This window comes from Mya arenaria, chromosome 11 (assembly GCF_026914265.1).
Source record: "Mya arenaria isolate MELC-2E11 chromosome 11, ASM2691426v1".
Classification (NCBI taxonomy): domain Eukaryota; kingdom Metazoa; phylum Mollusca; class Bivalvia; order Myida; family Myidae; genus Mya; species Mya arenaria.
In genome coordinates this window covers 1,857,665-1,875,598 of record NC_069132.1, presented here as the reverse complement: position 1 = coordinate 1,875,598, position 17,934 = coordinate 1,857,665, and the positions used below count along the sequence as shown (strand labels likewise).

Genomic DNA, 17,934 nt, shown 5'->3' with positions numbered 1-17,934 from the left:
GTTTTTAAGCCGTTTCATTTATTTCAATATATCACCTTCAATGTCGGATCCGAAATGTTGACCAAATAGCATGTTTAGATCACAATAAAAACGTTTACATACTGCTGCTGTGTATGAACAGTTTTGTCAAACAACACGCATTTGCTTATTAAACACCCGGAGTGCAGTAAAGAGGTTCACAAGCAAGCAATGAAGTGGGCAAGTTTCAAGTCCGATCGAATATTTGAGGACTGTCACATAGCACATGGCTCAATTTCTTTATTGAGTTTTTTGAAAATTCTTGTCAAAGGTCTTTTTCGCCATAAGATAAATCATATCTGTTTAACGGTTTTATGGATAGTGATTTTCCAGCTCGAATTCGAATGTGCTATATTATGCAATATAAAATCGTTTAGGCTATCTCGTAAGAGGTATTTGTTCACCAAAGCGCAAATGTCAGGTATAAGGCCAGGCATTACACTACTAGTTCGACGATTGAAAAATATATTTTCTTATAAAAAGTTATCGCGTTAACTATCGGAAAGCAACGTCATTATCTTTTGCAGAAAGAGTTCACTAATATCCCTTAATGAGTGGAAGATTCGACGTAATTAAGCGATTGTCCGGCAAATGTTACTAATTAAGGAACTGACAAGCGTCTTGTGGAGAACGGCAAGCAACAAGATTTTGTAGTATTGATTTCAAAGTTGTGATGGACTGCGTACTCTTGTACGATATCAAGCATATGCTGAAGACCAAAGAACGCCAAAGCAACGAGTGTAATGTTGTCTGCGATGGTAGGATTCCCTTATGCAATTGTACCAACTTTTGCGCAATAGCCGGATTTTTCTAATCGATTAAGAAGGGCATTGATATGCTCCAAATAATAAAAACCTGATAACACACCCCCCTTTGCTGACATATCTTCGTACATTTATAGAGTCGGAATTTAAATGTTGACAACATTTTAAGGGTCATTGAAGAAGAATGACAGTATTCACAATATCTGAACGGGTCTGTCATACTGTCTGATATTTAGACATAACATTCAAATAGGTCATAGTTGAGATAGCAACTTTGAGGTAGGGCAAATTGCGTATATAATATGATTAGTCCATAATTTTAATGGGTTGTTTTGTTTAAATGAACAAACATGTTGATGACTATTAACAGTGATCACTTTCCGACCTTTAAATATAAATACATACTTCAGCATAGACTGCCAAACGCTCCATCTACCATTCTACTTCATCTTTCTTTAATGGGAATGTATCAAAGCAAGTTGACTAGAGGTGAACTTGGACTAATGCATTTGACCAAGTTAAGTAAATACTGGCTGTGTTGCCTCATAAACGTTAACAAGTTTTTGCAGTTTCTGACCAGCATTTGACTGTTCATGTTGCTTTGGCATTTCGGTATATTTGCATTGGGCCATTGTGGAAATTACATGGCAAAGACGTACATAACAAGCAAACAGCATATCATCGAATACAATTATATTGTCTATTTATAAAAAAGATATTAAATTGAATTAACACAAACAATGAAAATTCTACGCTATATTTTTTTACAACCATTTTCGTATTTCATTCATTTTTTCATAACAATGTAAACATTTTTTTTTTGGTCAAGTTTCATATATGGTAGGAACATGTGGTCTAGAGCTATATTGAAACAATACTGTCTTACATTTAAACAAATAAACTAGTTATTACAAGAATTAGACATAGCTTTAATGATTACAACAATGTTTCTAAACATAAGGTAAACATGTGACATCTAGAGTTTTATAAAGTTTAGTTATATTTTTACTTGTTTTTTATCTAAATTTGCTCAAAATTTATGTTAAATCAGATATGGTAAAATGTTTTAAACATTTGACATACTGACCGAGATTTTGAACAAAAAATCCCACCATCGAAAGTTAACCTCGGTTATATGAAGCATTCTGACGTTCTGAACAAGAATATGTAGTACAGGTGACCTCTACACTAAGATTTTTTTCTTTCAACAGTTTCTTAAAGGTTTTAATCATAATTAATTTTCACGCAGATTTGGTAAATGCGTAAATGCGAATCGATGTTATGCTTCAAGTCAATTGCTAATTCCGTGATTTGGTGAAAAAGAGTAACTAGACACTATTAAAATACGATTTGAGGAGTTATTAAAAATGATGTTATTTTTTTTTCTTTTTTTCGTGTGTAAGAGTTATAAACTTCTAGAACGGGAGTTTTTATTGCACACAGACATTATGTGCTATCAAAAATTGTCGATTGTTTTCTTTAATTGCCATGCACTAAGTTGTATCAATGACTAGGTCTTTTTATTGAAGATATTGACGACTTTTTGAATGTGTTTAGATAAACAAGGGACAAACAGGTTCGTGAGTATTTCCTGGAAATTGATGAAGGAACAAAAAAATAAATAATCATTTATCAGAAATTTACAATTTTGTGACAAACGACGCGAAAATTCCCAATTCCGAGATTATCTTTACTGATTGGGGTCAAAAAAGCATCAATAACCTATATCTTTGCTTTTCTTAGACGCTAAAGTGTATTGATGTAATGATACAGATAAACATTCTCGTTCTTAATTTCTTTCAAAGTTGTTTTGAGAATGCGAGTTGGCCGGGTGGTTAAGGTGATGGACTGCTAATCCACTGAGATCTGCCCGCGTGTGTTCGAATCCCATCTTCGTCGGCATCATTCTTACTTTTTTTGTACCAAAGAGCTAGTTGCAAAATGACAACTATAACGAACAAGTGTCTTACCGAATGTCATTTTTTTTATTAAAGGATAATTTAATCTGAATATGTAATGGAGTTTTTCTTTCAGTGTAAAATGTTTGGCTGTGTGGTGAAGGGGTACACAGAACACAGAAAAGTATTGTGATAACTGTGGCAGTTGCCTTTGTTGTAGATATTCTTACAGTTTGTTTAAATGTTGTAACGTGTGTTTAAATGTAATGTAGCCATGATAAGTTTTTTTCCTTTAATAAGAATACAAAGACATGAATTAAAGATTGTCTATTGTTTTTACCTCATACAGCGAACACACAATTTAACATATATAGTCATATACATATAATATACAATTTTATTCAATGCACTCAAGAAATATATTTGGAAGAGAGCATTTGTTCTGGACAAGCATATTTTCTGGTATAGCATGTGAAAATACAATTTATGAGTTCAAACTGAATGCACTCAAAAATCAATTATGCAATTTAGGTTTCAGCAACATTAGAGTATAAACAACTACATATATAACTTCATTCTCCAGTACGGTTCTAGGCCCCGCATTAGTGTTCAGTTGCTCTTACAATTTCCAGGTTTTACACTTATGTCATCCAAAGCTATATCACTGGCGAAACCTTTCCCCATCTTAGCTTCGAACTCGAACTATAAAAGATACATATGTACGTACAATACGTTTCTCAATAGTCTAGTCAGAATAGTAACTTAAATACTAACTCAATTCTTGTTACATGTACCATTTAACAGCCTAACATGGTAGATACTCACGATTTACGTTCATATAATGCCTTTGTTCTAAATCCTTTAGCATATTTAATGACTTTTTTGAGATGACAACACAATTTGGTTAATCAAACTAAGAAATATAAAGTATACAAAATATGAAATAGCCAGAAATTATATCCAATTCAAATCATATACAAGATTTACATAGTGTACTTAATGAAGTCAATACTTCATAATTTTGCTAGAAATTGAGACCGTAATAACAACATGACGTGCAATTTTTAAAGGCACTATATATTTTCACCAAAGCTATGGCTAGTGTAGTGGTAGAGTTATAACATCCGTTCACAATCGCAAAATCTAGTGTCCTGGTAAGGGCACAATTTCTGTTCACCATCGCTAAGTCTAGTGTAGTGAGTGGTAGAGGCATAACATCCGTTCACAATCGCAACACCTAGTGTCCTCGTATGGACACAATTTCTGTTCACCAGCGATATGTCATGAGTAGTGAGTGGTAGAGGCATAACATCCGTTCACAATCGCAACACCTAGTGTCCTCGTATGGACACAATTTCTGTTCACCATCGCTAAGTCTAGTGTAGTGAGTGGTAGAGGCATAACATCCGTTCACAATCGCAACACCTAGTGTCCTCGTATGGACACAATTTCTGTTCACCATCGCTATGTCTAGTGTAGTGAGTAGTAGAGGCATAACATCTGTTCACCATCGCTATGTTACGTGTAGTGAGTGGTAGAGGCAAAACATCTGTTCACCATCGCTATGTCTAGTGTAGTGAGTGGTAGAGGCATAACATCTGTTCACCATCGCTATGTTACGTGTAGTGAGTGGTAGAGGCAAAACATCTGTTCACCATCGCTATGTCTAGTGTAGTGAGTGGTAGAGGCAAAACATCTGTTCACCATCGCTATGTCTAGTGTAGTGAGTGGTAGAGGCAAAACATCTGTTCACCATCGCTATGTCTAGTGTAGTGAGTGGTAGAGGCAAAACATCTGTTCACCATCGCTATGTCTAGTGTAGTGAGTGGTAGAGGCAAAACATCTGTTCACCATCGCTATGTTACGTGTAGTGAGTGGTAGAGGCAAAACATCTGTTCACCATCGCTATGTCTAGTGTAGTGAGTGGTAGAGGCATAACATCTGTTCACCATCGCTATGTCATGTGTAGTGAGTGGTAGAGGCAAAACATCTGTTCACCATCGCTATGTCTAGTGTAGTGAGTGGTAGAGGCAAAACATCTGTTCACCATCGCTATGTTACGTGTAGTGAGTGGTAGAGGCAAAACATCTGTTCACAATCGCTATGTCTAGTGTAGTGAGTGGTAGAGGCAAAACATCTGTTCACCATCGCTATGTTACGTGTAGTGAGTGGTAGAGGCAAAACATCTGTTCACCATCGCTATGTCTAGTGTAGTGAGTGGTAGAGGCATAACATCTGTTCACCATCGCTATGTCATGTGTAGTGAGTGGTAGAGGCATAACATCTGTTCACCATCGCTATGCCTAGTGTAGTGGTAGAGGCAAAACATCTGTTCACCATCGCTATGTCTAGTGTAGTGAGTGGTAGAGGCATAACATCTGTTCACCATCGCTATGTCTAATGTAGTGAGTGGTAGAGGCAAAACATCTGTTCACCATCGCTATGTCTAGTGTAGTGAGTGGTAGAGGCATAACATCTGTTCACCATCGCTATGTCTAGTGTAGTGAGTGGTAGAGGCATAACATCTGTTCACCATCGCTATGTCTAGTGTAGTGAGTGGTAGAGGCAAAACATCTGTTCACCATCGCTATGTCTAGTGTAGTGAGTGGTAGAGGCAAAACATCTGTTCACCATCGCTATGTCTAGTGTAGTGAGTGGTAGAGGCAAAACATCTGTTCACCATCGCTATGTCTAGTGTAGTGAGTGGTAGAGGCATAACATCTGTTCACCATCGCTATGTCAGGTGTAGTGAGTGGTAGAGGCAAAACATCTGTTCACCATCGCTATGTCTAGTGTAGTGAGTGGTAGAGGCAAAACATCTGTTCACCATCGCTATGTTACGTGTAGTGAGTGGTAGAGGCAAAACATTTGTTCACCATCGCTATGTCTAGTGTAGTGAGTGGTAGAGGCATAACATCTGTTCACCATCGCTATGTTACGTGTAGTGAGTGGTAGAGGCAAAACATCTGTTCACCATCGCTATGTCTAGTGTAGTGAGTGGTAGAGGCAAAACATCTGTTCACCATCGCTATGTTACGTGTAGTGAGTGGTAGAGGCAAAACATCTGTTCACCATCGCTATGTCTAGTGTAGTGAGTGGTAGAGGCAAAACATCTGTTCACCATCGCTATGTCTAGTGTAGTGAGTGGTAGAGGCACAACATCTGTTCACCATCGCTATGTCTAGTGTAGTGAGTGGTAGAGGCATAACATCTGTTCACCATCGCTATGTCATGTGTAGTGAGTGGTAGAGGCAAAACATCTGTTCACCATCGCTATATCTAGTGTAGTGAGTGGTAGAGGCAAAACATCTGTTCACCATCGCTATGTCTAGTGTAGTGAGTGGTAGAGGCAAAACATCTGTTCACCATCGCTATGTCTAGTGTAGTGAGTGGTAGAGGCATAACATCTGTTCACCATCGCTATGTCATGTGTAGTGAGTGGTAGAGGCAAAACATCTGTTCACCATCGCTATATCTAGTGTAGTGAGTGGTAGAGGCAAAACATCTGTTCACCATCGCTATGTCTAGTGTAGTGAGTGGTAGAGGCATAACATCTGTTCACCATCGCTATGTCTAGTGTAGTGAGTGGTAGAGGCAAAACATCTGTTCACCATCGCTATGTCTAGTGTAGTGAGTGGTAGAGGCAAAACATCTGTTCACCATCGCTATGTTACGTGTAGTGAGTGGTAGAGGCATAACATCTGTTCACCATCGCTATGTCATGAGTAGTGAGTGGTAGAGGCAAAACATCTGTTCACCATCGCTATGTCTAGTGTAGTGAGTGGTAGAGGCAAAACATCTGTTCACCATCGCTATGTTACGTGTAGTGAGTGGTAGAGGCATAACATCTGTTCACCATCGCTATATCATGTGAAGTGAGTGGTAGAGGCATAACATCTGTTCACCATCGCTATGTCAAGTGAAGTTAGTGGTAGACGCAAAACATCTGTTCACCATCGCTATGTTACGTGTAGTGAGTGGTAGAGGCAAAACATCTGTTCACCATCGCTATGTCTAGTGTAGTGAGTGGTAGAGGAAAAACATCTGTTCACCATTGCTATGTTACGTGTAGTGAGTGGTAGAGGCAAAACATCTGTTCACCATCGCTATGTCTAGTGTAGTGAGTGGTAGAGGCAAAACATCTGTTCACCATCGCTATGTTACGTGTAGTGAGTGGTAGAGGCATAACATCTGTTCACCATCGCTATGTCATGAGTAGTGAGTGGTAGAGGCAAAACATCTGTTCACCATCGCTATGTCTAGTGTAGTGAGTGGTGGAGGCAAAACATCTGTTCACCATCGCTATGTTACGTGTAGTGAGTGGTAGAGGCAAAACATCTGTTCACCATCGCTATGTCTAGTGTAGTGAGTGGTAGAGGCAAAACATCTGTTCACCATCGCTATGTTACGTGTAGTGAGTGGTAGAGGCAAAACATCTGTTCACCATCGCTATGTTACGTGTAGTGAGTGGTAGAGGCATAACATCTGTTCACCATCGCTATGTCTAGTGTAGTGAGTGGTAGAGGCAAAACATCTGTTCACCATCGCTATTTCTAGTGTAGTGAGTGGTAGAGGCAAAACATCTGTTCACCATCGCTATGTCTAGTATAGTGAGTGGTAGAGGCATAACATCTGTTCACCATCGCTATGTCATGTGTAGTGAGTGGTAGAGGCAAAACATCTGTTCACCATCGCTATGTCTAGTGTAGTGAGTGGTAGAGGCAAAACATCTGTTCACCATCGCTATGTTACGTGTAGTGAGTGGTAGAGGCATAACATCTGTTCACCATCGCTATGTCTAGTGTAGTGAGTGGTAGAGGCAAAACATCTGTTCACCATCGCTATGTTACGTGTAGTGAGTGGTAGAGGCAAAACATCTGTTCACCATCGCTATTTTACGTGTAGTGAGTGGTAGAGGCATAACATCTGTTCACCATCGCTATATCATGTGAAGTGAGTGGTAGAGGCATAACATCTGTTCACCATCGCTATGTCAAGTGAAGTTAGTGGTAGACGCAAAACATCTGTTCACCATCGCTATGTTACGTGTAGTGAGTGGTAGAGGCAAAACATCTGTTCACCATCGCTATGTCTAGTGTAGTGAGTGGTAGAGGCAAAACATCTGTTCACCATCGCTATGTTACGTGTAGTGAGTGGTAGAGGCAAAACATCTGTTCACCATCGCTATGTTACGTGTATTGAGTGGTAGAGGCATAACATCTGTTCACCATCGCTATGTTACGTGTAGTGAGTGGTAGAAGCAAAACATCTGTTCACCATCGCTATGTCTAGTGTAGTGAGTGGTAGAGGCAAAACATCTGTTCACCATCGCTATGTCTAGTGTAGTGAGTGGTAGAGGCAAAACATCTGTTCACCATCGCTATGTCTAGTGTAGTGAGTGGTAGAGGCATAACATCTGTTCACCATCGCTATGTCTAGTGTAGTGAGTGGTAGAGGCAAAACATCTGTTCACCATCGCTATGTCAAGTGAAGTTAGTGGTAGACGCATAACATCTGTTCACCATCGCTATGTCATGTGTCATGGTAGAAGCACAACTTCCGTTCACCAGCGATATGGCAAGTGTATTGGTAGTGGCACAGTCTCCGTTAACCATCGATGTGTATAGAAAAGTGGTTTGGTAGTGGCACATCTTCTGTTCTCCATTGCTATGTCTAGTGTCGTGGTCGATGGGGTGGCATAGTGATGTCTAGTGTAACGGTAGAGGCTGCCTTTCTGTTCGCTATCGCTATGTTTAGTATAACGGTAGAGGCTGCCTTTCTGTTAACCAAATCGCTAGGTCTAGTGTAGTGGTGGAGGCATAGGTTCTGTTCACCATCGCTATGTCTAGTGCAGTGGTGGAGGCAAAGTTTCTGTTCACCATCGCTATGTCTAGTGCAGTGGTGGAGGCATAGTTTCTGTTCACCATCGCTATGTCTAGTGCAGTGGTGGAGGCATAGTTTCTGTTCACCATCGCTATGTCTAGTGAAGTGGTGGAGGCATAGTTTCTGTTTACCATTGCTAGGTTTAGTGCAGTGGTGGAGGCATAGTTTCTGTTCACCATCGCTATGTCTAGTGTAGTGGTGGAGGCATAGTTTTTGTTCACCATTGCTATGTCTAGTGTAGGGTCGAAAGTATAGTTCCTGTTCACCATCGCTATGTCCTGTGCAGTGGTGGAGGCATAGTTTCTGTTCACCATCGCTAGATTTTGTGCAGTGGTGGAGGCATAGTTTCTGTTCACCATTGCTATGTCTAGTGTTGTGGCGGAAACATAGTTTCTGTTCACCATAGCTAGGTCTAGTATAGTGGTAGAGTCAACGTTTCTGTTCACCATAGCTAAGTCTAGTATAGTGGTGGAGGCATAGTTTCTGTTCACCATCGCTATGTCTAGTGTTGTGGCGGAAACATAGTTTCTGTTCACCATAGCTATGTCTAGTATAGTGGCGAAGGCATAGTTTCTGTTCACCATCGCTATGTCCTGTGCAGTGTTGGAGGCATAGTTTCTGTTCACCATCGCTAGATCTTGTGCAGTGATGGAGGCATAGTTTCTGTTCACCATCGCTATGTCTAGTGTTGTGGCGGAAACATAGTTTCTGTTCACCATAGCTAGGTCTAGTGTAGTGGTGGAGGCATAGTTTCTGTTCATCAGCGCTAGGTCTAGTGTAGTTGCGGGGGGCATAGATTCTGTTCACCATCGCTATGTCAAGTGTAGTGGCGGGGGCATAGTTTCTGTTCACCAGCGCTAGGTCTAGTGTAGTGGCGGAAACATAGTTTCTGTTCACCAGCGCTAGGTCTAGTGTAGTGGCGGAAACATAGTTTCTGTTCACCATCGCTATGTCTAATGTAGTGGTAGAGGCACAATTTCTGTTCACTATCGTTATGTATTGTGTCTTGGTGGAGGAGGAGGCACAATTTCTGTTCACCATTGTTTTGTCTAGAATAGTGGCAGAGGCAAAGCTATTGCGCAACATGTCTTTGTCTAGTGTCTTAATAGACTCATCGCTATACCTAGTACAGTTTTGTATAGGGAAAGAGGCAAAGCTTCTGTTCACCATTGCCATGTCTATTAAAGTGGTGGAGGCATCGTTATGTATTGTGTAGTGATAGAGGCACAATTTCTGTTCTCCATCGCTATGATTAGTGTAGTTCAGGAGGCACAATGTCTGATAACCATCGCGATGTCTGGTATATTGGTAGAAATACTGTTTCTGTTCGGCATCGCTATGTACATTGATAAGCGTACAACTTCTGTTACTATCATTTTATCAAGGGTATTGTTAAAGACGCAATTTCTGCGATATTTCTATTGTAGTGGTAGATGCACATTATCTTTTCTCCTCGCTATTTCTAGTGTAGTGGTAATGATAAGACGCTTACGATGTGACTTATTGATATGTGATTTTTTATGCACATAATTGATCATTGAGCTAAACCGTAAAGCGAAGAGTTTTATTTCAGTGTTCGTTAAAGATAATATATAGACAAATAATCTCAATGATACGCTTATCCATTGAAAACATCAAACTTAAGATTAGCTGAGATGCATTTTTTAACAATTTTGAAACAAGAAAATATACGAAAAAATAGCTTACATGGAGTGTTCCATTGACCTTAGCTTGGTTTTTGATAAAAGCTTCTTCCTTAATCCATTCCTTTCCATGGTCTCCATATTTATTCCATACATTTGTACGCTTAATTCCGTCCACCTTCAGCCATAATGTGAGCTTGCCCATGTCCTTGCCGTACATGTGGTAGAAGAACTTCAGACAATAATCTCCGGTAGGGAAGTTTGGGGACCGCAGTTTGGCTACTTGATCGTCGTTCCCAGAGGCATCAGCAAAGATGAAGAAACCTACAGATCGTTCAAATAGATAATTTAACTGTTTTAAACACTGTCTGATTGTCCATATAACTATTGTAACTGATACACTCTGCTAATGTATCACCAACACGAAGTCATTCTTTTTGTATATCTTTAGATCACTTTTTATTAGGTTGTGATACCAATGAGTAATGCGAGCAATGCAATACTTCCCTACCGATTTAAGCCTTGGCATTACCATTTTACTACAATTTAAAAAAAATCTTGATAAAAAATCCAATAGCAACTGCAAATGGTTTTCAACACCCAAAGAAACTGTTTGGCGTGTTTATAAATACCTTTTAATCCTATTATACACGTTTTACATTTTTACATTCATTTTTGCATGAGGCATGATATGCTCTATAGTATAATATTTGCTTGTTTGGTATTTTGATTTATCCACCCCTATGACAATAAATTTTGCCCATAGAAAACAGTCAGAATATCAACCTACTATTCTCTCTCCTGACACTAAATTCACGAGCCTAACTTCAATATTTATTTACTAAGTGAGGTTATTAATCAATTTCGTTGAGAAACATTACTTTTTGTCTAACAAAAACATATACAACGTGCATAATGGCTCTCTAACTAAATACATTTGCAGTTGCATAAAACTGGCTTGCATAGCTGGGTGAATTTAGCTAAACATACGACATTGGACATTGGACATTCAAGATCGAATGTTGTGCTGACACGACATTGGACATTGGACATTCAAAATTGAAAGTCATGCTGGCACGACATTGGAAATTGGACATTCAAAAATGAATGTCGTGCTAGCACGACATTGGACATTGGACATTGGGATTTCAAAAATGAATGTCGTGCTTGCACGACATTGGACATTCAAAATCGAATGTTGTGCTGGCACGACATTGGACATTGGACATTCAAAAATGAATGTCGTGCCAGCACGACATTGGACATTGGGATTTCAAAAATGAATGTCGTGCTAGCACGACATTGGACATTGGACATTCAAAATCTAATGTTGTGGTGGCACGACATTGGACATTGGACATTCAAAAGTGAAAGTCGTGCTAGCACGACATTGGACATCCAGCACGACATTGGACATTGGGATTTCAAAAATGAATGTCGTGCTAGCACGACATTGGACATTGGACATTCAAAATCGAATGTTGTGCTGGCACGACATTGGACATTGGTCATTTAAAAGTGAAAGTCGTGCTAGCACGACATTGGACATTGGACATTCAAAATCGAATGATGTGCTGGCACGACATTGGACATTGGACATTCAAAAGTGAAAGTCGTGCTAGCACGACATTGGACATTGGACATTCAAAAATGAATGTCGTGCCAGCACGACATTGGACATTGGACATTGGGATTTCAAAATTGAATGTCGTGCTAGATATTGTCTTAAAATTATTTGTAAAGGGTTAGAGATCACAAAAGCAATGACCCATTATGAATTTATAAACACCAAGAGAGCATTGTCATTACGATTCATTTGCAATATTTGAAACTTAAGCATGATTCAGATAGACATGATGTCACATATGCAGAGAAAGATTCAAATGAATATACTTATGAATGGTCGTTGATTATATGTAGACAAACAGTGATAATGCTTTCGAAATGGCATACTTTTAATAAGCTTAATTCTTTACACACCACTGCTACACATCCAGTACCATTTATAAACGAAGTGAAGATAATTATATTCACAGTATATGATGACATATGGAAAATATACACATGCATTGATGATTCCAAAAAAGATAAATGTTATCGTTCCTACATCTACTTTATCTGGTTTTACGTATAATAACACGAAATATTGTCAATGAGCCGATTGAGTAACCTATTACTGCCTGTCGACTTATTTTTTATCGACTCAATTAGTCACAACATTCGATTTTGAATGTCCAATGTCGTGCCAGCAAAAAAATCAATTTTGAATGTCCAATGTCGTGCCAGCACAACATTCGATTTTGAATGTCCAATGTCGTGCTAGCACGACATTCATTTTTGAAATCCAAATGTCCAATGTCAAATGTCGTGCTGGCACGACTTTCACTTTTGAATGTCCAATGTCCAATGTCGTGCCAGCACAACATTCGATTTTGAATGTCCAATGTCCAATGTCGTGCTAGCACGACATTCATTTTTGAAATTCCAATGTCCAATGTCCAATGTCGTGCTGGCACGACATTGATTTTTGAATGTCTAATGTGCAATGTCGTGCTAGCACGACTTTCACTTTTGAAATTCCAATGTCCAATGTCGTGCTGGCACGACATTCGATTTTGAATGTCCAATGTCCAATGTCGTGCTAGCACAACTTTCGATGTTGAATGGCCAATGTCCAATGTCGTGCTAGCACAACATTCAATGTTGAATGTCCAATGTCCAATGTCGTGCTAGCACAACTTTCGATGTTGAATGTCCAATGTCCAATGTCGTGCTAGCACAACATTCAATGTTGAATGTCCAATGTCCAATGTCGTGCTAGCATGACATTCATTTTTGAAATCCCAATGTCCAATGTCCAATGTCGTGCTGGCACGACATTCATTTTTGAATGTCCAATGTCCAATGTCGTGCTAGCTCAAGATTCGATTTTGAATGTCCAATGTCCAATGTCGTGCTAGCACGACATTCATTTTTGAAATCCCAATGTCCAATGTCGTGCTGGCACGACATTCATTTTTGTATGTCCAATGTCTAATGTCGTGCTAGCACGACTTTCACTTTTGAATGTCCAATGTCCAATGTCGTGCCAGCACAACATTCGATTTTGAATGTCCTATGCTAGCACGACATTCATTTTTGAAATCCCAATGTCCAATGTCGTGCTGGCACGACATTCATTTTTGAATGTCCAATGTCGTGCCAGCACGACTTTCAATATTGAATGTCCAATTACCAATGTCGTGCCAGCACAACATTCGATTTTGAATGTCCAATGTCCAATGTCGTGCCAGCACAACATTCGATCTTGAATGTCCAATGTCCAATGTCGTATGTTTAGCTAACTTCACACAGCTGGCTTGCATACTCTATAAATATTCCAGGGTCCTGTTTGTTTCGGTCAGACGGTTATACATTTATTACATTGCCATAGCAACCGCATTGATTTCTAATGATGATTTCTAATGAAAAGCTCTAAATGGCATCGTAATTTAGATCTTTCAAAATATCTAGTTTCATGTACACAGCATTATCTCATTTCTCTATACATCTACAAACCGAGTTTGATGAACATAGATTAATAGTTTAATACATTTTGAGTTGTATGCCAATAATAAAAAAGCGGGTTTTCCACTTCTTCATTGCCATTGCAACCACATTTATGGTCGACAATATGATTAAAATGACATGCATAATCTCATCTTGTCATTTATACACATACCAGATTTCATGATAGTTCATACATATTTATCCTGAGTGGTATTTTTCACTATTATGTTTCATAAATCCAGCATACATAATCCTTTAGATAATTATTATAGTTGTCATACGCACTAACGGACAGTACACCTTTAACGGTGAAACAGAAAGCGAAAACATTTCATTACTCACAATTTGAAATAAATGCTTCTTACATCATTTTTTCTTAAACAACGCGAAACAAATTAAAATTATTTACGTGCTACTTAAATTTCATTTCTAAGTTAGAGGTCCTGAAATCAGAATACAATAAATCTTACTATATATACCTTTATTGGAGCCTTTCCTGTCTGCAGAAGGTCCCGTCTTGCCGCCCTCGTCTGTGGCTCCTTGTGCCCGTTTGAAGTTGAACGTACTTCCGTTGCCCCGCGTCCATCCGCAAAAGTCCTTTTCAAAGTCACATTCACTTTCCTTTACAGTGGCAATAGCTGCAATCAAAATTACGGGTTTCATGTAAAACTAATTTAAAGATTGACTCATTGAAGTGTTGATCGTATTTTTATTGTGTTCATGCTGAACAGCGAGCAAATTCTATGCGCTTCTTGGTATTTGCAAGTGTATCTTCCTGCTTCCATACAGCATGAAAACCCGTAAAAGGCTATCACACTTTCCATTTACCTTTAAATCAATTTATTAATTACGATTAAAAAACATTCTATAGCTGAGTATTTGTTAGTAAAAAAGTTGACAAATAACGTTAGATTAAAAGAATAACCGATAATTGTATCGTCATATATAATTGATTATATAGCGTAGCGCTAATCCACTCAGTGCGCAATATTGAAATAAACAATGACGTCAAAACGCCATGATATTTATGCAACATTAGCGACAAGTTTACGTTATACGGAATACTAGCAGAGTGTAAATATTCCAACATTGGTCTTACAGAGTAACAACCGGGGATAATTAAATAAATGATTAATCTTTAAAAATGCACTCTTACTCACAAATAAGATTTACAGCAATTTATAAAATGTTTAAATATGCTTAAAAGATGAAAAAATGTCGAAAACAATGGTTCTTATGAACTATACCGAGCTTAGTTTGAATAAAAGGTGCAGAAAACACAGTATTTCTACCTTAAGAGACGATAGTAAATCACAGTAAATATTTTAGCACTCACCAATCATTTAATATTTTTGCGTTTTCAGCTGTTAAATACACGGCAACAATCTTGTTATCAGTAATTAATATTTTCCATAAATGCATATTTAATAAGTAGTTAAAGATTTATCACTCAAAATTTATGTTTGCAACACAAGCGTATGTATTGATTTTGAATAAGAGTGTCACTTTAAAGTTTTAAAGTATTTACATACTATCACAGTATCAATTGACCTTATAAACAGGACTCCTTAACAAATACATGTGCAATAAATTAGAACAATGTAGTCTAGTTACAACAAGATTAACACTGATAAAGAAACAATAGATCACGTTAAAGCTGCATTAGATATACCATTTTTACAACTATTTTTGTTTTGGAAAGAGCCAATTTTTGCGTAAATATATATGCAAACCAATGATAAAAGATTGCTGACAAAAATTCAGATATTGTAGATTTTCATATCTTTGTTCGAATTTTTTTTTTATGGCTTAAAAAGTTATTAATGCATAAAACATCATTTGAACTTATGTATAAAAATCTGCGATCTAATTATTTGTCAGCAGTCTAACTCTTATATAACTGGTTCCTATGGATTTTCGCAAAACTTGGCTCGTTCAAAGACAAAAAAAGGTGACACAACGTTTATTCTGTGAGAGTGCAGCTTTAAAGCATATGGCAATTGTTAATTTGGCGAAAAACTTGTACCTGTTCCTGCTACTTCCTGTGCGTCTTTTAGTGAGATGATCTGACAATAGTCACTTGGAAACTGGGATTCTTCGAATGCTCTCTTGTATCGAAGTTCATTCTTACAATAACCACCCATGTTGATACCAAAGTAATGCGTGTGATAAACGAAATTACCCATATACAGGTTGTACACTTGAGTTCCTACAGCAAGTGCACATTTTATTTTACTTGATAAAATGCAGTTGGCTATTGTGTTAAGCATATCCTCTGTATAGGGCATATTAGCTCGGCTACAGTTTGGGTCGTCCTCGTTGCCATGACACATATTGTAGCGTGAATATTTGTTCATTTCTGCATCAGGGTAATACACTTCACCATGGTGATGGTAGGGAATCTTTTTCTTTATTATCCCCAGCCTCGGTGGTATTATGCTGACCATATCTTGGTAGTGGACAATTCTCCAGCTCTTTCTGACTTTCTTGTCAAAATTGAAGGCATACTCCCGGCTACCAGCGCGGGGCATACCGAACGTGTACAGTGACATTTTGTCGTCTGTTACTAGATCTCTTTCCCTTAAAGAAATCGCGGCAAGAGAGGCAATTGCACCTCCAAGGGAGTGACCAGTTACGAAAACGTCATAGTTTGAATGCTTTGTCACAAGAGTTTGAACACTCTTCTTAATGCACGGATACAGCCTTTCAAAAGCATACTTGAAATATGAGTGAACATATCCATATTGTTTAAAGAGTTTTGGAGAAAGTGTTTCACCGAGCTGGTGTACAAGTTGTGTAAATGCGGCCGTTCCTCGAAACGAGACAATAATGAGTTTTCTTGTGTGAGAAACAGCCGTGTATGCAAAACACTCCTTGTAATCAAATATGCCATCGCACTTTCGTCCGATCGCCTCAATCATTTCGAAATCATGGTTTGGAAGACTATGATTAAGACATTTTTGGGCGTACTCCGGTTCGGCATATGAGACTGCAGCTAGCAAAGCGTTGGTATAGGCCTCAGATGGATTGTAATCACTTCGAAATCCCTCATTCAATGGGCACCGCGTTGGTTCATCAATATTCATTTCCGTTGTACAGGGGTTCTGAACGGATCCAACTGTATGGCACCGCCTGTCAAGGGGACACCATCTACACGTGACCTTTAAAAAGGGTACCCATGAATTCGTCTTCGCACAAGATAAACATGAGTCATTGTCAATACAAGCACAGTCTACCTCCTCGGCTGAGCGGTATATAACCATTATAAAAAGAATATATTTAAATTCCAACATTTTCTCGTTAATTTAAATAATGTAGAATTGATATATATTAGTCCATATGTCACTGCGTTGTTAAAATAGAGCATTTAAATTTTAGATATGCTTTAATCAATATCAGTAAGTTTATAGGTGCGGAATAACAAATAATATTGATCACTTCCTAGATGATCACTAAATCTTAAGTTTCGCGTATCTACTACATTCACTCCGTCAGACGGAAACTGATATCTGCCTGATTTTCTATTATATTTACAACTTATCATCATTTCAAGCTTATAAATTTAGTAATTTATCAAACTAAAATACAGACGGATTAACATGAGAACAACATTAGATATAGGGGGGTTTCGTAGTTGAAAATAGCATCGACAAGAACACATATGAAGTGATATTTAGAACATTCTTTCTATGGTACCAGTATTCAATTTCACTATCTCCCTTTTTGATTCTTCATATTCAAAGGATAATCGATCAGTGTGTTATTGATCTATTAAACTAATAAATAAAAAAATGTTTTCATAATGGACTGGACGATTAATCGATTTTTTCAGTTTAAAGAATTCGAAAACAAACTCAAATCAAAATACTCATTTAAAATTAATGACTTTATTTGTGACTGAGAAATATTGACGTTCTTGTTTGTTGTTCAATTTTATTACCTTCTGTGTTTAAATCAAACGTTGTTTTGTGAAATGCATCCTTCATAAACTGTGACATGTAAACGGGTAGTCACATATTAAATTTAAATCTAACCGTCCGAATGCCAATAAATTGACCACCTTTTTCGATAAGAACACATATTACAGATATAATGTTTACAGAATTTGAAAAAAAAATCGTATGATAGACATGTTTATTGTTAATTATATAATAGCAATTCACCGAATATAAATCAATA

At 38.1% G+C, this 17,934-nt stretch overlaps 1 protein-coding gene across 2 annotated transcripts; it reads right to left on the bottom strand.

Annotated features, from left to right (window-relative positions):
* Positions 1-1,460: 1,460 nt before the first annotated feature.
* LOC128207300 (uncharacterized) lies at positions 1,461-17,719 on the bottom strand. 2 transcript variants are annotated; one of them, XM_052910141.1, is made up of 5 exons: positions 17,696-17,719; positions 15,782-16,916; positions 14,235-14,393; positions 10,271-10,530; positions 1,461-3,382 (listed from the first exon to the last, which is right to left on the bottom strand). In XM_052910141.1, exons 2-5 carry the CDS (start codon positions 16,839-16,841, stop codon positions 3,290-3,292), a joined length of 1,572 nt encoding a protein of 523 aa, XP_052766101.1. In that variant the 5' UTR covers positions 16,842-16,916; positions 17,696-17,719; the 3' UTR covers positions 1,461-3,289. The 2 variants fall into 2 exon arrangements, with proteins under 2 accessions (XP_052766101.1, XP_052766100.1); XM_052910140.1 differs by lacking the exon at positions 17,696-17,719 and having other exon boundaries at positions 15,782-17,236.
* Positions 17,720-17,934: the final 215 nt, after the last annotated feature.

Bases quoted from the DNA above. Each gene is read 5' to 3' on its own strand.
- LOC128207300 (XM_052910140.1), bottom strand. From the start codon at position 17,048: ATGTTGGAATTTAAATATATTCTTTTTATAATGGTTATATACCGCTCA. The intron at 10,531-14,234 runs GTATATATAGTA...AACGATCTGTAG, and splicing joins CAGGAAAGGCTCCAATAAAG to GTTTCTTCATCTTTGCTGAT. The intron at 3,383-10,270 runs GTAAGCTATTTT...TATCTTTTATAG, and splicing joins AGGTCAATGGAACACTCCAT to TTCGAGTTCGAAGCTAAGAT.